General features: G+C 62.3%; 1 protein-coding gene across 1 annotated transcript in view; it reads right to left on the reverse strand.

Annotated features, from left to right (window-relative positions):
* Positions 1 to 210: 210 nt before the first annotated feature.
* The window catches only part of UVSSA (UV stimulated scaffold protein A), a 29,808-nt gene continuing 5,847 nt past the window's right edge, over positions 211 to 24,171 (reverse strand). The window contains exons 7-14 of the mRNA XM_043573197.1: positions 23,950 to 24,078; positions 15,815 to 15,926; positions 9,823 to 9,961; positions 9,321 to 9,446; positions 8,464 to 8,647; positions 7,922 to 8,048; positions 4,958 to 5,132; positions 211 to 3,345 (exon numbers count right to left, since the gene is read on the reverse strand). Coding sequence (XP_043429132.1) covers positions 3,252 to 3,345; positions 4,958 to 5,132; positions 7,922 to 8,048; positions 8,464 to 8,647; positions 9,321 to 9,446; positions 9,823 to 9,961; positions 15,815 to 15,926; positions 23,950 to 24,078 — 1,086 coding nt within the window. The 3' untranslated portion in view covers positions 211 to 3,251. The remainder of the gene's footprint in view (positions 3,346 to 4,957; positions 5,133 to 7,921; positions 8,049 to 8,463; positions 8,648 to 9,320; positions 9,447 to 9,822; positions 9,962 to 15,814; positions 15,927 to 23,949; positions 24,079 to 24,171) is intronic.

A 24,171-nucleotide genomic window follows, 5' to 3' on the forward strand; every position in this document is an offset into this window, starting at 1 on the left:
GGACTTGCTTCAGATTCTGTCTCTCCCTCTCTCTGCCCCTCCCCTGCTCATGCTGTGTCTCTCGCTGTCTCTCAAAAATAAACGTTAAAGAAAAAAAAAAAAAAAAAAGCTACTGAAACTGACTCAAGGAAGAACAGAAAATCTAAACAGATCTATAATAAATGAAGACAATCAGTTAATTAAGAAAAAACAACTTCTCACAAGGAAAAGTCCAGGACCAAAATGACTTTACTGGCGAATTCTACCAAATGCTTAACGAATTAACACAAATCTTCCATAGATTGTTCCCAAAAAAGCAGGAGAGGAAGGAACACTTCCCCATTCAACCTATGAGGCCAGTAGTACTCTGGTACGAAAGCCAGACAAAGACAGCACAAGAAGAAATACACACTGATATCTCTTATGAATACAGACACAAAAGTCCTTAACAAAGTACTAGCACACTAGGTCAATGGAATCACAGAATACTAGCAAACCAAATGCAGCAATATATAAAAAGAATTATCACGACCAAGTGGGATTTATCCCATGAAAGCCAAGAGTGGTTCAACGTACAAAAACCAATTAACGTAATAAACCGTATCATCAGAATAAAGGACAAAAGCCACATGATCGTTTCAGTAGAGACAGATGGATGGACACGGGACAGATGCAACGTTTTCTCCAGACAAAAACACCTGACAGAGTAGAATTAGAAGGTGACTTCCGCAGCCTGGCAAAAACCATCTTCAAAAGCCCCCAGCCCACACCGTACCATGGGGTGAGACTCTGAAAACTTCCTCCCCAAGCCCAGGAACAAGGTGAGGATGTCCACTGTCACCACTGCTACTCGACACTGTACTCAAGGCTTCTACTTTGCCAAAGCAGTTAGGCAAAAGAAAAAAACGAAAGCATCCAAACTGAAAAGGGAGCATTTTGTTTGCAGATGATGTGACTGTGTGTTGAGAAAATCCTAAGAAATCTGCACGCACGTGCTAATCTATTGGAATTAACCGAGTTGAGCAAAGTTTCAGGCTACAAAACCATACAAAATTCGGCTGAGTTTCTATAAACTGAGAACAATCTAAAATGAAATTCAGAAAAAGCTACATTTGCAACAGCATTAAAAAGAACAAAATACTTGAGAACACATTTAACAAAATGAGGGCAAAATGTGGACACTGACAAAACGTTGCTAAAAGAAGCTGGCAAAGAGCCTAACGGTCATGAGACCCCGAGCGCATGAGCCACACGGCTAGGTGTTAAGTATTAAGTATAGTGACCCCTAGATCCACCAAAACCTCTGTCAAAATCTCAGCTGCCTTTTTTTTTTTTTTTTTGGCAGAAACTAACAAGCTGATCCTAAAACTCATTTGGAAATGCAAGGGACCCAGGCCAGCCAAACAGTCTTGAAAAAGAACAAAGCTGCAGGGAGGACTCACTTTCCGGTTTCAAAACTTACCACCAAGCTACATTAATCAAGACACGGCAGCACTGGCATAAGGACACAGAGGTCAGTGGAACAGAACTGAGAATCCGGAAATAAATTCGTACATTTATGGCCAACCGACAATCAGCAAAGGTGTTAAGATAATTCAGTGGGTCGGAAAGAATAATCTTCTCCACACACAAAAGGACAAAGTTGGGCCCCTACCTCACGCCATATACAAAACTAACTCAAAACAAAACTGACCTGAATTTAAGAGCTAACCCGATAAGGACACTTAGAAGAAAACATAGGGGTATATCATGACCTTGGATCAGACCATGCTGCTCAGACAGCACGCCAGAAGCACAAGAAACAAAAGAAAAAACAGATCCTGGATGTTATCAAAAGGAACAACTCAGTGCTTCTAAGGGCACTATTGAGGAAGTGAGACAGAATGGGAGAAGGTATTGGCACACGATATAAGGATCCGGCATCCAGAATAGATAAAGAATTTTTAAAACTCAAAACAAACTATCCGACTGAAAATGGTCAAAGGATCTGAACGGATATTTCTATGGCCAACAAACACACGAAAAAACGATACCACTGGTCACTAGGAAAATACAGACTAAAATACAAATCAAGACACCACTTTACGCCAATTACAGATAATATCAAGTGTGGACGAGCGCAGACAAGAAATTGGAACCTTCACGCGCCGCGGTGGGAATGTAAGTAAAATGGTTCGGCTGCTTTGGAACAGTTCAGCAGTTCATCCAAAAGTCAGACAGAGTCGCCATATGACCCGGCAATTCCGTTTCTAGGTGTAAACCCAAAAGAAATGGAAATATTATGTCCACACAAAAACCTGTACACAGACGCTCACGGAAGCATTATTCGTAACAGACAAGCGATGCGGAACGACCCACATGTCCGTGATGAACAGATAAACAGGGTGTGGCATCCACTCAATGGGTATCATCACTAGGCCACAAAAGGGGCTGGAGTTCTGGCATATTCTATCACACGGAACAACCCTGGAGACGCGGGGCTAAGCGGACGAAGCCGGACGCGAGGGGCATTCACGTGAAACGTCCAGAAAGGGCGCAAACCCGCAGACAAATCCGGAGGTGCTGCACACGCCTGCCCACGGGGACAGCGCTTCTTCTGCGGTGATGCGAAGTTCTGGAATCAGGTGGTGTGGGTCGCACAACACCGTCGACGCACTTAATGACACTAAGTTGCACGTTCTGAAAGGGTGAATGCTGTGGTATGTGGGTTCTGTCTCAGGAACGCGGTCCTCGGAAGAACAAGAGCAGTGAGGTAGTTGTGGGCATTCTAACGCAGAACCACCACCCCACACGTGTGCGTTGGAGGCACAAGGCACAGCGCCCTGAGCGGTTCACTTCCGGTGTGTTCGTCTTAGAAACGGTGTGCGCGTAGAAGTGTGGGTTTCCTGGAGCCCCTCCGAGCGATCACCGCCCAGGGAAGGGGCCGGGAAGCGGGGGCCGGGGGTCACACGTGGCCCATCGACTCGGAGCCACGTCGTAAGACGTACGGGCTTTGTAAGAGGCCCCACTGAGACACAGCTGCCCATGTGTCCTCCAGGCTCTCGGGCCAGACGGGAGCCCAGAGGACAGTGGCACCCCCGCGGGAGGGACAGTCCACGGCTCTAGGGCACTTTAATTAGAATACGCGCTAACTCCTCACACAAAGCACACACAGGAATGGTGGCTGTGGTGGTGGCGACCCGGTCCCGTGCCCGCTCGCCCGTCCTCGAGCGCTGGCACAGGGCGAAGAGGAGCTGCGGCCAGAGGGGACCACACACGCCCAGCCTGGCCCTCTAATTCAGCGCATAGTTAAACTGGTTTGCAAACTTCTCGTGTTTCTTGCGGTCCATCTGGTTCATGGCCGTGACGACCCTCTGCACGGCTGCCCTGTGGGGAAAGCAAAGCGGGGCGTGATCAGGGAGCCCCGGCTAGGGCTCTGGGCTCCGACTGTGGTCTGGCTGGGCTGAGGCACCGGTCCCAGGTGGCTGCCACACTCCGGCCACCCAGGCTCCCTGCAGCTCAGAAGCAGCTGGGCCCTACCCGCGCAGAGCCCAACGACGACCTTGGCACCACCCCTGTGGGCTCCCTGAGCCCCCAGAACACCTCCCGGGATCCCGAATCTCGCCAGAGCCAGGCTGCACCCCAGAACCAAGTGCCAGAACCAAGTGCCAGACCCAGCCCCCGCCCAGCCTGCTTCCCCCCCACCCCGAGCCCCCTCCCCGCCCAGCCAGTCCCCACCTCAGGTGGGGCCGCAGGAGAACACTGCAAACGTGCGGCAGGAAGACGCGGAGTGGCGGATGGGGCGCATCTCGCTGCCCAGCCTGGGTGCTGTGAGGCCGAGGGCCTGTGCCCGGTGCCCACGTGACTTTTGGGCGCGGCCCCAGGGGCGCTGCCACCCCGGCCCTCCAGCAAGACGAGCTCTAGGCCACCAAGCTGCTGCAAGCAGGCAGCCCGAAGGCTCTCCTGAGCATGGTGGGAGGGTGCCGGGCACAGAGGCCCCTTGGCCGGTGCTCCTCTGGGCATCAGCACCCAGGGTGCCCTTTACCCTTGGCTGATCCACCAGAAGCCAGCTTCGTGCCCGGAGGCTGGGGGCCAAGCCCTCCTCAGGATGCCGACTCCTACGACGCGCCAGCAGTGAGGAGGTCCTGCACCGCCCCCCCACCGCCCCTCGGGGCTCCGTGCGGGCGCCGAGGAAGCCGTGCTCTCCCGTCCCCTCAAGCCAAGTACACGGCGATGCTGGCCAGGAGAGCAAGGAGGGCCTCCCTTGCCCAGGACACTGAGCCAAATGCCCTCCAGGGTCTACTGGAGGAGGCTGCCCCGCAGGCACGGTCTGAGGCGCCTGTTAAGACCTGTGCCTAAATCTGACCCACGAAGTGACGGCCTCACAGGCTTCCTGAACAAGCACCCCAATTCCTTCCGGCAGCACCTTGTATAAGCAAGGTGGCTCCGGCGAGCCACAGCGGCGAGCAGGCAATGAGAGTGCTGGCTCGAGGCCCTGACCCACTTCCCTGTGGCACCGGCCAAGTGCTGGGGCAGAGACCTGGGTGGCAGGTCCCACCGGCCTTGGAGCAACTCCCCTGCCCACGGTCCCTAGGTGGACGTCCCTGGGCACTGACCTCGAGAGAGCCCAGCCCGGGCCAGCGCCCGGCCCTTCTAGGTCAGCTGGGCAAGGAGACACAGGGCCGGCTCTGTGCCAGCAGCCCCCGCTGAGGCCTCAGCCCCTCACTGGGAAATGAGGATGTGCTGGCCGGCCGGTCCGCGAAGCCCCACCCCTAGGGGAACCGCTAACCGGTGACCCTCGGGGTGACCGGCTCCAGGCCCTGCCCCTGCTGGCTAGGAGCACCTGGCCCACCCAGCGGCCTGGTGGTCAGCGGGAGAAACGTGTGGTAGAGCGGAGTCGGGGCCCCAGGCTTGCCAGGGTCTTGGAGTCCAGTCACCACCCCCCCGGCACCCCCAGACGCAGGGGGTGGGGGGCAAGGAGGCCGCCAGAAGCTCTTACTTAGCAAACACCTTCTTCGCGATGCGCGCACGGGCAGTGTCGGCCTGCTGCTTCAGGTCGGTGAGGCCACGGCCTCTCCTCCTCTTTCCTCTGCCTCTCCCGCTGGACCCAGACGAGCCAAGGTCAACTCCTGTGGCGGCCTCCACGTCTCTCATAAACTCGGGGTCCTGCCACTCTGCAAAGAGGCCTTGAGATTTAGGAGAACTCCCGACACTAACCCGAGCGTCCCTACTCAAGTCCCGATCCCTCCCCGCCGTAGGGGCCGGCTCGGCTGGGGACAGCGGGGCAGGGGGGCAAGGCAGACCCTCCCCCCGCCACCGTCCTGTGCCCCGCAAGCCCCTGTGCCCACAGAGGCCAGAAGGGGCCGGGACAGGACCCAGCAGCCTCTCCCGGTGCATCCACTGACCCCTCAGGCAGGAAGGCAGCTGAGGCTGGTGGCTGGGGGACAGTGCCATCTGCAGGCTGCTTCCCGGCCTCCAGCTGGACTGTGCCCCGCCAGGCCCCCAAATATGGCTGCCAGGCCCGTCTGCTGGCTGGTGGGCGCGTGCAGCAGCGGTGGCCACAGCCAAGGGGTCAGCGTGGGCACAGCCTTCTTTCTTTTCGGTCCAAAAAGAACCGGACGCGGGCTTCAGCGACGCGGGGGTCAGTTCAGCCAGACAGCTCTGAGTTTCCTGCCACGTGCCTTCTGCCACGGCCCAGCCACACAACGCGGTGGGGGACAGCGCTCCGAGGGGAAACACGCATCACCCGGTCCCAGAGCCCAGCCTCACCAGCCCCGAGCCGCACCGAGGCCAGGTCGGCGGGCTCACCTGCCAGAACCGAGTGGAGGTTTTGCTGTCCGATGGTGGGGGCTCCCGGCCTCGGCTTCCAAAGGCCCGGCTACCGCCCACCTCAGTCTCGGCTCCCCGGTCCCGGTGGGGGCTGCTCTGCCCATGCCGGCCGTCCCAGGAAGGCCATCCCGGGCAGGAGCGGGACGGCACCATGTCCCTCCTGTGCCCAGATCTGTGGCCGCCGACCCTGGCCCGCAGGAGGGTGCCGGACGCCCTGCCCACCTAGCCGACGGGAACCCCGGGGCCCAGGGTCAGAGGGCTGGGCTGTGCGCCCCAGACAGACAGATGGCCAGGCCTCCCCAAGTTGATTTTTTGAAGTGAAGGAATACAGGGCCGCACAATTCAGGCCCAGGAACGATTAATCCGAGATTAAGGAAAAGTGTCTGAACAGTTTATCTCCCGTAATCAGAAGGCGCCACAGTTTAGGAGCCCGGTGAACGGAGCAATTGTTTAAACACAACAGAAAATGCCAGCGCCCGGTGGAGATGAAATGAGCATCTCAGTAAAATGAAGGACCAATTTAACAGCCTTTGAAGAAAATCAATAGAAGCCGGGCCGCGCGGCCTTCCTGTGCGCTGACGGGCCCTGGAGCTCGGCGCGCATTGTCACCAAGGTTAGCACCAGGGAAAAGAAAATTGCCCCGCGTGCGAGGGAGGCGGGGATCGATACTGTAGTTAGTGAAGAGATGCTATTTCACATCTGACTGGCCAGCGCCGGCCCGCGGCCGCAGCCCCGATACCTGTTGTTAACAAGTCGCCGAGGGCTGGAGAACCACCCGCTCTTCGGGGCTGACACAAAAAATAGGCACTTAATTTGCTCCTGAGTGTGAGCCACCAGGGAAGGCCTCACCCTGCGGATTAGCAGGTCAGGGGCCCCTCCCCGCCGCCATCCACTGCCCCGGGTGTCAGCCTGAAATCTAACATCTGTCAAAGGGAGAAACCCCACTAATGACGACAAAAACAGCCTGGCTGGGACCCTCACGTGCGGGCCAGCGCTGCCCCCCACGCACGCGGCCGCCTTCCCTTCGTCGGGGCTCTGGGTCTGCAACAGGGCTTTCTCAGGTGAGCGAGAGCCCCAGGCAGTCCCGGGGCCTCCAGACGCTGGCCCGGGCTGGACAAACCACGGAGACACGGAGACAGATCAGGGGCCCCGTGAGTGTGCCCGCCCGCTGCCCCGTGACGGCCACTTCTGGTGACGCCCCCTGGCCCTGCTCCTCAGGGGTCCTGGGAAGCCGGGAGGCAGCCAGCACATGGCACGTGCCCAGCACAGGGCGTGGACACCCGTACTGAGATGAGACGAGTTCCCTGGGTTGTCCTGAAAACAGTGATTATGTGGCTCAAGTCCACCATCCTGTCTGAATCTAGCCTACGGGACAGGACCCTGAGATGGCCTCTGTGGAGACCTAGCCTCCCGAGGCCTGAGGCCTCAGGACCCGCCGGGTACCCACTTGCTCCTGCCCAGACGGGCACAGACACACGCACCTGCACGTGCCTGCAGCTCGCCCTGCTGCAGAGAGCGAGCCGGTCGTGCGGGGTGGCAGGGGGCACAAGGTCTGCACGGGGGACACGGGGGCAAGTGCGTCTGCCTGGCAGGAAGCAAACTGCTCTCCTCCCTGGAGCCCGGGCTTCGGCCAATTAACTCTTCTTGCCTCCATTTCTTCACCTCCTTACAACTGATTCAGGGGCGCCTGGGTGGTTCAGTCGGTTAAGCGTCCGACTTCGGCTCAGGTCATGATCTCAGGGTTCGTGAGTTCGAGCCCCGCGTCCGGCTCCGGGCTGACGGCTCGGAGCCTGGAGCCTGCTTCGGACTCTGTGTCTCCCTCTGTCTGCCCCTCCGCTGCCTGCACTCTCTCTCACATTGTCTCAGAAATAAATAAACGTTAAAAAACATTAAAAAAACAAAACAAAACAAAAAAAAACTGATTCAGAGCCCAGAAGCCAAACAACCAACCAGCCAACAACGCGGCCTTCTCGGGCCGTGAGCACATCCACGTCTCCAGGTGGCAGCTGTGCGAAAGCGCCACCCCGCTGTGTCCCAGTTGTGCCGCCGTGAGCCGGGACCACGCTGGTGGCAGGTGGCCACAAAGACCCCATGGGGAGGGTCCCGGCCGTCCCCACACAGCCCCCAGACCTACCCGGGCGTCCCGCCTGCTGCTGCTGCTGCTGCTGCTGCTGCAGCCGCCTCTGCTCCCAGGCCCTGTCCTCCGGGCGGAGGGGCCGCCCCACGTCATCTCTCGGGACGATCTTCCCGTGGAAAGGACACTGTGGCAGAAAACAGAGCAGTTCGGATGGCAGGACAGGAATGCCCCTTCCTTCGCACACCCCGAAAAGGAGGGGCTCTTGGGGTACGTCTGTGAAGGCGGGTGGGCCGAGGGAGGGGGGAGGCTGGGGCCACGGCAGTCCCGCGCCCGCCGCCCGCCCGGCGTGTTCCGTACGGAGTGTGCTCAGGAGGTGCGGTGTTAAGCAAGCGAGGGCGCCGGAAAAAGTGCGGAGCGCCCCAACTCCCAACCCCGGCACAAGTCCCCACCTGAGCGACGCGTGACAGCCACAGGCAAGCCCTCCCTGGGGCGGCAGCGGCCAGCGCAGCGCGGCAGTGGGAGGCTGGAGCCTGGAGCCGCGCACTGCCACCCCGCCCCGCCCCTCCCGGCCTCAGCTCCCGCCTGGGCTCCCGCCTCGCCTTCAGCCGGTCCTGGCGCTCGCAGAGCCGGCCGTCGGGCCTCGGGGCGCGGCAGCGGTGCCGCACGGGCTCAAACTTCCCCGCGAAGGTGATGTAGCGGCTCCGGAGCATCTCTGAGACGTTGGCGTTGTCCACTTCCACGTGCGCTTCACTGGGCTTCCAGAAGCGGTGCTCAGAGGGACACCTGCAACACCAGACTCTCAGCGCTGCCGCAGGGAGGCCGTCGGCCGGCCCGGCCGGCGAGGCCTGGGCCGGGCAGGCTGGGGAGGGCACGCCGCAGAGACCCCGGGACCCGACCACAGGTGCCACAAGCTGAACGCCAGCAGCCCGGCAGAGCAGAGACCTCGGGGGCGATCCCGGCCCGGCAGGAGTGGGACTCGCCCGGGGAACACGCAGATGGAAATCGTGCCCCTTCCCGTCGGCGGCCCCCAGAGGGAAAGTGAAGGCCAGCACAGCCGGGGGGCAGCTTCCCAGAAATTCCTGGCAGAACCCCAGGCCTGGCCCGTGGGGGGACGTCTGAGAGCACCGGGCGAGGGGTGGGCGGGGCGGCCGTGACAGGGGCTGGGGTGCAGAAGCACTGAAGGAGCGCGAGGGGCCACAAAGGGCCCGGCAGCCCATCCTTCGTTCCCGGGGTGACGCCAGACCACGCAGGACGGCGAGCGACGGGGCAGCTCAGACAGAGTGCAGACGCGCACTGCACACGGTTCCACGGCCGCCACACACCCGTGCCATGTGGTGGCCGTCCCCACGCCCTGCTGGCATCCGCAGGGGCTGCGGGGCAAGGGAGCGAGAGTCGCGGCCGGCGAGGGCGGTGGGGTGGGTGCCTGCGGGAGCCAGACGCACACACACTCACTCACTTGAAGATCTTCCCGGCCGGCGGCTGCTCCTGGCCCCAGTAGCACAGATCCACCCCAAAGGGCACGACAGGCGCCCGGGCCCTCTCTGCGGCCAGCTTCCCAGCCTCCTCTGGTCCCACAGGTGCCCTGGAGAGGCCCCGAGAACAGGACACACCGACTGTGCACCCCTGGAGCCGGCCACAGCCACCCGCCTCTCCCTCATGTCCTCCACTCTCCCCAGGCACAGACACGGGCCCCCATGTCAGCACATTCGGGCCCGGGCTCCCGGGCGGACACCTGGGCCCGCGGGAAGCCCAGCATCGGGCCCCAGGCGTCCCCGGGGAGCTGCGCAGGGAGCTGAACGCCCCACGGCCTCAAGGTGGCTACTGTACGGCCCTCCGCGGGCCCCTGTACGCCTCATGACCCCTGGCCCGGGCGCACGCCAGGAACCGCCTCCCAGGGGCCGAAGGGGCCTCGGCAGCTCGAGGACAACGGCCCACTAGGCGGGGCACCCGGGGGTCACCTGGGGCTCGGGGGCGGGGGCAAGCGTCCGTGCAGTGCGTGCAGCTGGGCGGCAGCACAGGTGGGGTCCTGCGCCTCCTCATCCCTCCTCATCCTCTTCCGGGCCTGCGAGCCCCGTGCCGCCGGGTCCCTCTCCAGCCCTGGAACAGAGAGGTGTTGTTCCCCACCACCCTTCCCACGACCCCAGACAGACCCCTGGGGCCACCACGCCCCCATCTCACGGTGACAACACGCTAGTGAGCGCACGTGTTAGTGCCAAACCCTCCAACTGCCAAACCCTCGGCCATGTTCCACAGAGAGCCTGGTCTGCCACCAGCAGGATGAGGCCACCGCGCTGGGGTCTCCCGACACCTCAACGGGACGCGGGCAGAAGAGAGGCTAGGCTGCCAGGCCACCGACCTCTGCGGGCCGGCGTCCATCCCCAAGTCCCCCAAGTCCCCAGGGCAGGGTGAGAGATTCCTCAACGCTACCGCTACCGGGCCCTGCCCTGAGCCCTGCTGACTCTCTCCGCTGGGTGCGGAGGCCACCCTTCCCAGTCGCCGTGCAGGCCGGCGCCCCAGGGCACACGGGAGGCACGGGGCGGAGTGTGGATTCGGACACCAGGGGCGCTCCACCGCAAGCACATCGCACCCCCCCAACTCGCTGTGGGAGCCAGGGGCCTGGACTGAGCACTCTCCCCACCGAGGGGCTGAGGGCCCGCGGGCCGAGCATGGCTCACACCGTGAGGACCGTGAGCTGCCAGGAAGGGAAGGAAACGAGCTGAGTGATGTGTCCCAGGCAGAGGACGAGAGGTCGAGCAGGCTGCACAGTCCTCCGGGGCCGAGGAGCTCGGGACTTGGAGGGGCACACGTGAGCGGCGGGCACCCCCAGGCGGCACGCGGGCATGAAGCCGGGGTGGCGGGGGGTGGGGGGTGGGGCTCTCCCAGGTGGGGAGAGCAGACGCACAGACACCAGCACCCTCGCTCCTGGACCCAGGAGGACAGAAAGACAACTGGAGGGTGAGAGACCCGAGAAGGAGGCAGCGCTGTTTTGCTGAAAAACGTGGGAAAGATCGGAAGGGCCTGCCGGGTGTCAGGAAGGAGAGAGTGGGGGAAACCCAGCTGCTAGAGTTACGGGGGCTGCAGGAGACCCACAAAGCTTCTGAGCAGAAGAGGCGGGTGCTCGGAAAGACCTACGCGAAGACCCACGCTCCCTGTGACGTGACAGTGAGCGGGCAGGGGCGAGGCCTCAGGAGACTGAAGGAAAAGCCAATCACACTCCCAGCGTTTTCTCCTATTAGCTTTTGCAGCCAGCCTGAGGGGCAGCCTCCCACCAAGACCCCTTGGCAGGGTGGGGGTGGGGGTGGGGGGCGCACACAGGAAGGTCTGCCTTGAAAACACTCCAGAAGCAGCAGCCAATCGGCCGGGAGCGGGGGGGGGGGGGGGGGGGGGGGGAGCTCCGGGCTGGGCCGGCCGGCAGGGCGGGGTGGGGGGGGGGATGTGACTGGCTCTGTAAAAGTCAGGAGACCGCGGGGCGGGCCAGCAGACCAAGGCCCAGGACAGACGTTCGAGCATGGTGACGAGGGCAGTGCATGGGACAGAGGATGAATCTTTCAAAACGGCCCTCAGAAAAATAAACATTCTTACCATTTCACTAACATTTAACCAATACTTCCAAAACCAGAAGACACGTCATCCTACCGCATAAAAGGCAAAGAAAGAAAACAACAGAAACTGGGGACCAAGGCCCGGCACAGGCAGCAAAGTACTAACAACTCGCTAAACGGATCACCATCAGCCGAGAGGCAGACCGATCGGCCTTAAAACACGGAGCGACCTGCTGTCTACACCAGACCCACCTAAAACCACCGGTCAGCAGAAAGTGGGAGCGAGGACGTGAGGGAGGGTTCACTCTGCAGGCGGCAAGGAGCGCGGACCGTGGACAGGCGGCACGGGGGCTCCGCGGACCCTCGCAGGGCAGACCAAAAGGGCCCACGCGACGGGCCGGCGGGACGCTGTATCCCAGGGGCCCTTCCGGGCACACGGGCCCCGGACAGGAGCAGCGTCCCCAGACCACGTCCCGGGGCCACGGAGCGGTCAGAGGGTGCACAGCAACGGGCAGTGGAGACCCCAGACGTCAGAAACGGACACAGACACGACGTACTCAGCGCACACGCGTGCCCACTTCCCGAGCGCACAGACCGGTGGCGTAGACAGTCCCACCGAACAATCCACTCCGCACCGCCCCCTCCCCCACGGACTCACGACTGCCGACTCCGCCCAGCCACTCTGCTAGGGAGCCAGGGCCCCTGGGGAGGGCGCCAGGAAGGGCCTCGCTGCGCCGGCACCACCAGGAGGGGCCGCGCCCGCCTCAGGTGGCCTCGGGCTCTCTGCCGCAGGATCCGACGGACTCGGCCCAGAGGCGGCTGCCCGCCCTCTGCAGCTTGGTGGGCGGCGGCAGACGGCTTTGGCCGTCGCACGGCTGGTTTCTCAGGGGCCCCCGGAGGCCGCAGGCCCTTCGCGGGAAACATCTGCCCGCGCCCGCTCCAGAAGACCAGCGAGCCCGCCCGCTGCCCTTTCTCAGGCTCCCGTGGCTGAGAGCAAAGGACAGAGCCGTTCGGGCGTGCTGGGTCCCCCGAGGCTGGGGACCCCAAGCAGGCTCCATCATCACCACGACACCCTAGCTCCAGCTCCCCAAAACCCCCCAGCGCCCCCACTCGGGACGTGGACGAGGTGGATCGCTAACCGCCGCGGTGGCCCGGCGAGCGTGCCCGTGACACACGCGCACGCCTGGTGCAGGGGGGTGGCGGTGGGCAAGACCGGTAAGTGGGCACTGTGGCATTTAGATGGATACAATCACAGCCCAAGGATCGATACGAGAATTCCTAAGAGTTACAAGAATGAAATATATTTTTCATTGATTTGTTGTTTTAAACCATTAAAAAGATGGGTAAGCGTGTTAAGGCAGAGTAAATACTCAGGGCGCGAAAAAAACCACTACCACTTTCACGTCGTTGTAGAAAATCAATCTTGCTGACACACCTTCAAAGGAAAACCCCAAAAAGCAGACGGCATTCCTCGGGCCCGGGAGCGCGCATCTGCCGGGAGAGCGAGGCCGCGGCCGCCCCGCCTCGCCAGCTGCGCCCGCCCGGCCCAGAGGCGCGCGACTCGAGTACGGGAGCGGGAGCGTGGCTCCGAGGTACTCCCACGGTCGCCTTGAGAAAGCGTCAGAAAAACGCCCAAGTCCCCGTTTTTGTTTGAATTGACCAAGTGGCACCCGTTTGCCTGGAGCGCGAAGGCAGACAGGGCGGGAGAGATGAATCGATAGCAGGAAATGGAGAGGCTGCGGCTTCGCGCGGAGTTAGGCCGCCGAGCTTGACACTATTGATTCTACCTGGTTCAGCTGGCCTTGTAATTAAAATGTAAATTTGAGAAAGAGATTACGTCCTGACAGAAACGGTAGGATTAAGGGGAAGATAAAAGCCCCTTGGTGAAAATTCAGAGAAAGGAATGAGAAAGCGCGAGCACCAGCGTCCTCAGCCGTGCGGATTTAGACGACTCTACTGCGGGGCTCACCTGCGTTTAATTGAAAACACAGCGACGGAATATAAAGCAGCATTATGAACTGCCGCGCCCTGGCACACTTGTGTTTGGAAACCCCCAGGGCCCTGGAGGCCCGCAAGGGCTGCCGTGCGGGTGAGGGTGGGGTCGCCCGGGCGCACAGCCGTCTCGGCAGCCGATCCCGGGTCACGAGCGCCCCCGCCTCCCCCAACCCCAAGCTCACTGGGACCCTCACCGCCCCTGGGACCCTGGGACACTCCCCCCCCCCCCCCCCCCACACACACACACAGCTGGGCTGTACGGGGCTGGCTTCGTCCCCGAGGCCCCTGCTCCATCGCCGGCCAGGCCCTCGGCAGCCCACCTGTCCGTGACCCGCGTCGGCCATTAGCATTCCCTTCCGGGTCACAGACAGCATGTCGTGAGCCTTCCACAGAAAAGGGGTGAGCCAGTGGCGGCAAGACCGGCGGGGTCTCTCACAACACGGGCCCCGCGGGCCTCACGAGGAAGCGGGTGTCAGGTGCAGCTGACAGGAGGCGGCATTCTGCTAACCTGCTCCTGCAGGGCAAACGCTCCAGGGCTCAGCGGAGGGACGGAGCACCCTGTAGGCCTGTGGGTTTTTCTGGGCCAGAAATACCTCAGTGGGAACAGCTGATCTGTCTTGCCGGGGCCTTGGCCGGGGAGACGAGCGGTTAGAACCCCTGGAGGGCGCTCGCCCTCTGTGGTCCCCTGGGGAACCCGGGAGCAGGACTCAGCTGGGCTCGGCACTCAACGGCTCTTGCCGGTGGGCCCGGGGCTTTCTTGTCACACAGCAGCAGGGCAGGATCCCATCGAGTGTCCTGTGAGCGGCACTGTGACACCCAGTCCCCCTCTGCCACTCTTGATTAGCAGGATTCCAGGGAGGCTCACCACCCGGCCAGTGGGAGTGGCGGGAGCTCCCCCACCCCCGCCGGAGGCTGGCAAGGCCAGACCACGTGCCAGCCCCTCGGTGGTAAGGCAGATCCACGGGCCACGGTTGTGGTCACTGCTCTCCTCACGACCGGCCACCAAGCACAAGCCACAGGCCAGAGGGAAGCTCTCCCTCCTGCGGGAAGGGCTCAGGGCCCTCAAAGCGAGACTGCAGGGGGCCCAGGACAAGCGGCTGTGGCAGTAAGAGCTCAGCGGAGGACAAGCCGAGGGTCAGCGTGGGCTCCCAGGCCCCAGAGGCAGGGCCAAGGGGCTCGCGGCCCAACCACTGCCGGGCACCCTGCCCAGGCAAGGGAAGCAAGAACAGGGCGGCGGGCACGCCCCAGGAGGCGCTCGGGCACGGGCTGCAGAGGCCCGGAGAAGTGACCGGACTGGGGGGGGGGGCGTTCCCCGGGGGTCCCGTCCCCACCGCCCACCGTCCCAGCCTGGGCACGAGCAGCCTCAAGTGCGGCTGGGCCTCTGCTGGGCTCTGGCCTGGCCACGGGGGAGGCCTTTGGCCACGGGGAGCCCCCGTCCGGTGGGAAGACAGCAGAACCCAGGGACGGCAGAAGAACACACAAGACCAAAGGGCAGGAGGGCTGCCCAGTGGTCAGGGGGGGGGGAGGGGCCAAAAAGCCACGAACGGAAGGTCAGCACGGCCAGAGCAGAGGGCGGGACGCATGTGCAGGCCGGCGCCTGGGGAGAGGTCACCTGGCCGGCAGACGGCAGGCGTCGGGTCTGGCTGTGCTGCTCGGGTCGTGAGGCCCCTAACGGGCCACAGCACCACCCCTGAGCGGCTGCCAACCACCCACACTCTTCACACACCTGCGCTTTGCCTCACAGCCTCGGGCAGACATCCACCTGTTTTGCCCCCAAAACCACGGATCCGGTTATTTGGCTCCTCTGGACGTGAGGGGTCGGCCCCGTGCGCCCACACCCCTGCTCCCTAGGGCCACCACCCTGGGCCGCTGGCAAGGAAACCACCGGGTGACGCTGCCCAGGAGCAACCTTGCTCTGCCCCACGGCAAACAGGCGTCCTGGGCCTGACGTGCCGCCACCGTCCGCGGCTCTACAGTCAGGAAGGAGGGAAGGGCGCTCCGCCACGCGGGGGCCGGGGACCAGGGAGGAGGCAGCAGTCTCTGTCGCCCGGTGCCCCTGCCCCAAGCGGGAATCGAGCCCCTGGACGTGGGAGCCGGCCCCCACCCTGGATTCGTGTGTCCCCAGCAGGGCTGCCCCTCGTGCGGAGCCGGCCTGACCGTGCCTCCAGAAGGGGCGGTGGCGCCTGCCCGACTCGGGGACGGCAGGAGCCCAGCATGGGGCCGGCCTGGGAGAGGGGCCCTGGGCACGAGGGGGAAGATGGCATGATTTTCGGTGACAGACGTGCAGCGTCACCAGGCAGGGCGCACACCAGGGCTGGCTCCCCTGCTCAGGGGGCCCCGGACCCCAGACGAGAGGTCACGCCCGAGGGCCAGCATCCTCGGCTCCTGCCACCCCACCGCCGGCCGCACTCACCACACTTGGGCTGCAGGTGCTCGGGGACGCCAGCCTCATAGCCCTCCTTCTCTGGGACCTCTATGAAGTCGTCGTCCTCGTCCTCATCCTCGTCCCCGACCGCTGGGCCCGTCTGTGGAAACACACCTGTGTGTGAGAACAGCCCAGAGGCCCGGAGGCTCCCGATCCTGCCGGGGGAGACCTCGCTCCGGGCTGGGTTTCGGCGACGGGCTCGAGGCAGCACCAAACACCAAAGATGGTCTCCAGGCCCTGCTCCTCGGCTCAGGCCAGCCCCGTGGCTCCTCCACCGGCCAGCCACCTGGGTTCCACGTCCAGCCACACGTAAACCTGCCCCACTACCTCGTTCCCTTTGAAACTCACGCAAGAAACCGGCTTCAAGGTCTCATGGAGCAGACGTGCTCCTAGGGCCCCGTGAGACATGTCTCCCCCAGCGAGAGGCAAGATGCCCCCGGTTCCGGGCCGAGCTGAGGGTGGCGTCCAGCTCAAGCCAGGCCCCCCGGGGACAGCGGTGTGCCTGTGCTGCTGGAATGACCTGCCCTTAAGAGTCACTCGTGACAGAGCCACCGAAGAGCCCATTCCCTTTGGGCAGGGCCACCTGCTCCTTAGCCCGCCCGGAGGGCCTGCTTCGCTCCTGGGGCACCGGGACCCTCTGCAGCACCCAGTCCGTGGCACAGCAGGGGCGGGGGCTGCCGCACACCCAGGAATCGGGCTTCTGAGGCTGGTCCTGCGCAGTCCCCTCCTCGCCCCCCTTCTCAGTGACCCCTGTGGCCCCAGGGCAGGACGCGAGGGAGAGGATCCCAGCAGGAGCCCGGCCTACTCCGCACCACGGCCGCGGCCGATTTCAGACCAAGTGGAGGAGACTTCCAGAACGGAGGCCCCCGTCGCGCGAATGCAGACTGCCAGGCCTCTGAAGGCACAAAGCAGCAGCCTTGGAAGAACGGCCCTGTGACACACGCCCGCACCACCGAAACCTCTCTCAATAGCACACCTCAGAGGCACAGCGCAGGCCTGAGCAGGGGGACGGAGAGCCTGAGTGACCCAGGGGACAGGAGGCCGCGGGCTGGCCCCACACCAGGCCCGGCCAAGTCACAGACGCCGGCAGCGCCCGCCCGCCCGCACAGCTGGGCCTGGTGGCGGCCCCGGCAGCGACCCGGCGACCCGGCCGTACCTGCGGGCCCGGGACGCCCATGCGGGAGCCACCGCCCGCCCGGAGAGGCATAATCAGATGCAAATGCACTTTGTTTAGGTACAACCCACGGCTGTGCATCTGGGAAGCACGGGAGACATTAATCACTGGAAACTGTAATTTTTGTTATCAGTCTAACACTGATCAAAAGGGAAGCCTGTCTCCACCACTGACCTGTGAAACGTCCCAATTATGCTCTTTGGAAATGACAGGGGCACTTAACTCCCGAGCTGGGCAAATGACGACGATCAATCACGTTTGAATAACAATGAGCCGCGGACCTGAAAATTATTTTTGTATAGAATCTACCCAGGAATTTATGAAAGGTGGAAAGCAGCCCAAGGTTTTAGGGCATTACGGTTCTCGGCTAGTGCAGCGCGTATCAAACACTAAACAGAATTTATGTGTTTTAATTTTCTAAAAGGTAGATGTGCACTGGGTGCTACAATGCATAACATATAGTGCTGGGTTTTAAATACGGGGTCATTTTCATAAAATATTATGCTTATTGTTCACACCCTTGAATTTCACCAGGGACTTTTATTAAATTTTCATTTCTTAAAAAATATTCGGCTGCTTAGCTAACTATTAGGAATTATGCCCTCTTTCTCCCCAACTAAAATTGTTTATTCCTGTGAAGAAACACGGAGCCCTGAGCTGCTCTTTGTTCTTAAATTAGCACTGATCAGGCCGCACCAGGCAGCACACACACCACCTCCAGAACGCCGCCCCCTGGGTCTGTGCAGCCAGGTTCCCCGGAAGAACACGGCTGACTCGACCGCAGGGTGCTCACCTCCGGTCCGCTGGTGGCCCACTCAAACCACAGCGACGCAGTCAGACACGGACTTTGCCGCCAATATCGAAGCCACGCTTGAAAGCTTCCACTTTCTTTTGGTTCACGGTGTTCGCTCGGCTGTCTGAACCCCCCTGGAGCTCAGAGTGACCCTGGATGTCGGGCCCTGAGCACATCAGCAAAGGGCAGTGACATCTGGTGTCCAGAGGTGGAGGGGGCGCCACGTCCAGAACAGTCACTGCGGCTGTGACACCTGTGTGACCTGCCCAGGCGCCTCACACAAACGCCTGTTCAGAGAGCAGGAGCACCGCCACCAGGCAGGCCAGAAAGCCCTCTCCATGAGACGTTGGTGAAGCAGCATGGATTGGGGAAACTGAGGCCGGCAGGAAGGAGCCCATGGGAGCCAGTCCCGGGGCAGGACTTCCCCTCAAAGTCAAAGGTCACAGGCTGGTAAGAAACCAGCACTGGATGAGGCAAGGGGAGGCACTGGGGGCAGGAGGCAGAGGAGGGGCGCCCGCTGGGATCGTCCTGTAAGGAGGCATCCAGTTGAAAGTGGGTGGTCCTCAAAACCGAGTGGGCTCATAAGCTGTTCTGTGTTTGCCAGAAGCTGAGTTTCCCTGTCGCAATAAACCCTACGAACACTCTCGAGAAACCAGCCCCCGCGTCCCCCCCACCTTCCCTAACGGAGAGCCCCTGGGCAGGTGGACAGAGCCCTGCGGCCCCTGGGACGCCCCCCCCCCCCGCACCGCGTCACCCTTTTGGGAGAGGCCAGACCCGAGGGACGAGGGATGGGGGACAGACACCTCCCGGGCACAGCCTGTCCGCAGCCACGGGGAGGCGCAGAGGAGGGCCTCGGGCCTTTCGCGGGTCTTATACAAATGGATTCGCACCCACGGTTAAAAGGATTTAGAAAAATGAGCCTCTGGGATCGTAATTAAACAAGCAATAAAACGGCTAAAATATACAACGCAATCAGCTTACAGCAGTGGGGGTATCGGGGTTACTGATTATTTGAGGAGGAACAGAACGAGCGACCTGGCTCCGGGAGCGGGTCTGCCCGCCAAACGCGCGCCCGAGATGCAGCTGGGACCGTTAAATAAATTTTGTACGATCTAATTAACTTGGTGCGCAATCTCAATTACTTTTCACCCAAGAAATCACTTTTGTTCAGTTTTATGTGTGTCTGTTTCCCTTTTTAAAAAAAAAATGATGTAAGGCCTCGTCAGACAAGTGAGCTCCAACCTGCATTTGTCTTTCGGCGGCTTGATGGCCATGCATTTAAAACCCCATTCTATCTTATAAACTAAAAATTAAACGTGCTCAGCTGTGATGGCCGTCATCGCATCTGCTATTTATATGCTAATGCCCTCCCTGGAAGGCCGTGCAAATTGCCCAGCCAGGCCAATATCTCATGCACATCTCCAGCTGCTGGGGACGCACGCTCACAGGGCAGAGGACAGCAGGGCGTGGGACTGGCCAGGGCAAGAGTGAGGACACAGGGACCCTCGGCGACACCACTCGGGCCGCAGAGCGCACGGTCCCCGCTCAGCGAGAGCAGGGCTGGTGAAGTGCGTCACCGGGTTCTAGGACGGCCACGGCCCCCCCCCCCCCCCCCCCCCCGGGTCTGGTCTGATCCAGCCCTGCGTCCGGCCTGCTGGCAGTGCAAGAAACCGCGCCGTGGGTCCACAGGACACGGGCAGGCCCGCTGCCAGGGCGAGGCTGGGGCGCGAGGCCCTGCAGGGTCACCAGGAGACTCGGGTGGGTAACTTGGGTCTGTGCCATGGTCCACATGGGCATCCTCCCCTCGGCCGCCACGCTGGGGCTCGCTGCTGGACTCAGCAGGCCGCGAGACGCGCTCCCCTGGGCTACCTGACAGCGCATCTGGCGGAGGGCGCAGCTTGCTGGTTAGACCTGGCAGTTCCCACCGCCCGAAAGAGCCGTGTCCACACGGGAAGAGGAAAACCTTCAGCTCGCGCCCCCCTCCCTCAGCCCAAACTTCGCAGGCACAACGGCAGGCGGCCGGCACCTTCAAAGGCCGAGGCTCACGCAACTCCCCCCAGACTCCGTCTTCTCATCTGTGAAATGGGGCGGTACCATCATCTACCTCAGAGCATGCTCGGGGACTCAAGGGCTGGTACCTGAAGGTGTTCCGGAGGAAGGGGTGTGCGGTGTAGACACACAGGAGAGGCCAGGCACCGCGGGGCTGGGCCCCAGGGCCCCCAGGAGACGGCTGGCCCTGAGCAGGGGGCGCTTGAGCGGGAGCTCCAGTCCTCGTGAGAAAGGCAAGAGGCGTCCAGACCCCTCCCCTCCCCGGCCTCCAGCCCCTCGCTGCGGCGGCTCGGCCTTCAGCGTGATGGAGGGGACCGCGTCACCAGGAAGGCTGTTTACTGGCCCTGCCGAGCACAAGGTCCCCACCGCCGGCTGATTTAGTTTCCCTGCCTCCCTGGGGTGCCTGACTCGTTCAACATTTCATTCCCTGGGTTCCCTGCTCTGTCCTTTTCACCTACAGGAAGCCAGCACTCACATGCCTCCAGCAGCAGAGAAAACCTGTCCGACACCAGAGCAGCAGGAGCCCCAGGCCGAGGGGCCTCCTCCCTCAGACAGGTCTGCTGGGGACGCTGGCACAGAGCCACGGGGCTCCATCTGCTTTTAGAACGAGTGACGATGCGCCCGCCGCTCAGACCATGTGGCTGCCACTGGTGAGCGGTGAGAAAACATAACCCAGGCATTCTTAAAAACCATACCGTGGGGATAGTCTGTATAAACGGATGCTTGAAATTCATTTTTTCAGACATATCGGTTGGTGGGAAATTAATATTTTGTTAATTACACAACAGAATAATTGGTGATCTCGGCCACATAATTAAACCGCAGGCAATTTAAAAGTTTATAAAGGATTTTTATCAGTTTAACAAATGTAGCAGCCACGGATTATTACACCTCTCCTACGACAGCAGAGCCGGAGACTAAATCTACCCGATGACGCTCCACATTGATCCGTTCAGGATTTATCCCCGGCCTGCTTCCCGCAGGACGGAGATACGCTCTATAGAACAAACACTTACGCGTATTAAAGGTGGAGCTACGTCAAAAGGAAAACAGTCTGTAGAACCAACAGCAACACAAAAAACAAGCCCAGGATGGCTTCTGACACGCAGAACCCCCGCCGGGCTTCCCGGTGGGGCTTCTGCAGTCACAGGCTCCTGGCCGGCTCGCTCGCTCGCTCGCTCTCTCTCTCTCTCTCTAGCGTCCGTTCTGGCCTCCCACACATCGGTCGTTAGTTCTGAGACACTCGGATCCCTGTCACTGAATCGGCGTCCCCGGCTCGGCCACTGTGCAGGCGGTCGCCAGGGCGAGCCCCGGCTGAGTGGGGGGACGTGGGGGACGGCCCAGGCCAGTGATTCAAAGTCGCAGACGTGTTACTTGGGACCGGGCGGAGCGCGCCTGGCTCCTAATTCCCCGGAGGCCGGCGCCGCTGCGGGAGCAGATGTGCAGATACGGCGGCCGTGGCTATTCCGGGAAGCGGCGCTCACCTGAGCGGGGCGCTGCCACTCAGCCCCCACCCCCCCCCCCATCCCCGATCGCTTCGTCTCCAGGCGCCACGGCCCACCAGCTGGCGCGGACGACCGTCTCCAAGGATTTCGGAGCGGTGCCTTTTTTAAATCAGTTCGTGGAGAAGCGTCTTCAGAGTGTCCTTTCGTCTGACAGAGGCGGTGAAGCTCCCCTGCCTCCGAAGTCACCTTCCCACACTCAGCTCCACCCTCCGGGGCCATCCTGAGCCTCGGCGCCCTGCTGTCCTCCCGCCGGAGGAACAGTGTCCTGTTTGGAGGACACCCACAGCCCCTCCTCCGGCGGGTCCCCCACCTCGCCGGCCCCCCCAGCCTTCAGAACGGAAGCCGGCGCCTCTGACTGAGGGCCTCCCATCCCCCAACCTACTGGGCCACGAGCAGCGTACCTGCCCCCACCAGACACTCCCTCGGATGCCTGGGGACAGTGCCCGGGATGGCGGGCTACATCGGCGAGGGTGTGAGTCCTGCCTGAGCGAGGGAACCACTGAGGCTCTGACTGTATCGCGGGTGGGGGGGAGGGGGCACAGCCCCAGCCCGGCACCCACGGGGCACCCAGGGCAGGGCTCCTTCCACACGGGGAGCCTGAGCCCTTCAGTCTCCACCGGCCTGTGGCCTCTGCTGGAGAAAGGGCCCATCCTGGCTGCTGTCGGCAGCCGGCCCTCAGATTTGAGCCCCGTGGGCCCCCAGGCCACGGGGCTACAGCAGCCACGGACAGGGCAGCCGGCCTCTCCTCCCCTGGGGGCCCTAGAGCCTCGAGGCGAGGGTGGTGCCTGCCAGCTCCAGGCACCTGGGTGACTCTGCCCGCCCCGCCCGGCCCCGCTGCCCCCGAGGGCGGGCGAGGGCACCTGCTACAGGGAAAGCGGGAGCCAGCCCAGCTGGGCCTCTGTCAGGAGAGAGGCGGGCCCCAGGGCACCGCGAAGGGGGCACGCGGGGAAGCCCCACGGCCCCCGCACCCCTCCCTGCTCTCAGGCCGGCCTGCGCTCTGGCACCGTGACCCCGGGTCACCTCACGTTCCAAAAGAAATCCCTCTGCACGTGTGGGAACGAGCTGACGGCATCACCTCCTTCCCGACACGAGGAAACCACCTTCTTTCGTTGCAAGAAGAGTATCTTTTTTCACAAAACTAACTTCTTACCGTGTGCTCAGGCACACACCCAAGCAGGGTCCTCCGTGGCATGCTGCACCCACAGAAGCCGGGCTGGGATCTCGGCGCCAGGTCAGGAACTTTCCTCACCCTCTTGAGGCCTTGCGGGAGAAAGGCGAGATCGCCCTCTGCCGGTCCCTGGGGGCCGCTGCGCAGTCACCCCTCTCCTGGGCCCCTCCCACACGAAGGGCGGCGGCCTGGAGGGCGTCTAGTGGCCCTGGAGGGGACAAGGTCACTAGGTGCCGAGACCGGGGGTGTCGGCCACTGTCTGTCCTAGGTCTCGGTGGCTCCGGACTTCCATTCTTCCCACCCTAGAGCTTCCTCTAGCAACAGTTGTGTCTCCCTGGAGCGCAGCCCCGCCCTCCTCCCTCCGGGGTCCTGGGGTTGCAGGTGAAGCTGGTGTCCGGCTCCCAGGCTGGAGCCCAGGTTCAGGGTCCCGGCACCCGGCGGAGAAGGACACTCTGGGGCCTGCCTTCTCGGTTCTGAGAGAGCGGTGCTGTGCTGGCCCCACCGTGGTCTGGCTACGGCTGCCTCTCCCTGCTGGCCCGCGCCCAGTCTCCGAGGACACCCGCAGAGGACACGGCTCTCAAATCCCTCTCGGATGTTAAGTCCCAGGTCCTGGCCCACAGCCACCGGAGGGGGGCCCGGAAGTCACGGTCTTTAAGGCTCAGGGTGGCTGCATGATGCCTGCTGTCTCAGGAGCTGGCGGCCTTCACTCGGGCACCACCACCAAGTGCGGGCCTGTCCTGCTGCCTGGGGACACGGTGCTCAAGAGCACCAGCTTCCCCCGCCCAAACCACACAGTATCTGTGAGGCGCCACGACCAGCCACAGCCGGCCTCGACCACCCTCCCCAAATTAGGCACCGGCCGCACACTCAGCCCGCCCGGCGGCCGGGGAGCTCCTCCGTGGGGCACTACCAGGGACGCCGCCCTCTGCACAAGCCTGGAGCAAAAGTCCTGATTTTCTGTCTGCCACAGGCATCCTAACTCTGTGTGTCCTTGGCTACGATGCAGGCGACAGGACGAGACCCCGAAGCCTGGAAGGTTGACACCAGCTCACGGGAGGCTCCGCTGGGGCGCTCGGGGAGGTTCAGGGGACAGCAGGGCTGGCCTAGGTCTCAGCTCAGCCCTTGGCCTCCTCCCCCTCTTCTTCCGGGGCCCTGGGACCTCCCTCCCGACCAGAACCTTTTGACTGTTCCCCCAGCTCACCTGCCACGCCCTCCTGCCCCAGACCCTGTCCCAGCCCTCCAGCGGCCAGGGGGCCTCAGCTGCGCCCTCTGACCTTCCAAACCAAAGCTTCCGTTTCGGGAACTGAGCACCCGATGAGGCAAGAACCAGAACATCTCTGAGCCCCCAGTCATTCCCGCTCAGAAAACCGAGCACAGGCCGAAGAGGAGATCTCCTTGCTGTCGCCTCTGCCCCAGCCCGCGGGCGGCACTCACCTCCCCCCTGCGCCCCTCCTCAGGTTCGATGTCCAGCTCCCCAGATCTCCTCAGGGCAGTTTCCAGTTCCGCCTTCAGGTTGATGGCGGCTTCCAAGTGCCCGCCACGAATCCCCGCGCGCGTGAACAGCTGCCGACAAGGAGGCACGTCACTGGGGCAGGCCAGGGCGCCCCCCCCTTCCACCCCGGGGGTCAGCCGCCGCACAACCCTGACCCTGGCCTG

This window comes from Prionailurus bengalensis, chromosome B1 (genome assembly GCF_016509475.1).
Source record: "Prionailurus bengalensis isolate Pbe53 chromosome B1, Fcat_Pben_1.1_paternal_pri, whole genome shotgun sequence".
Lineage (NCBI taxonomy): Eukaryota > Metazoa > Chordata > Mammalia > Carnivora > Felidae > Prionailurus > Prionailurus bengalensis.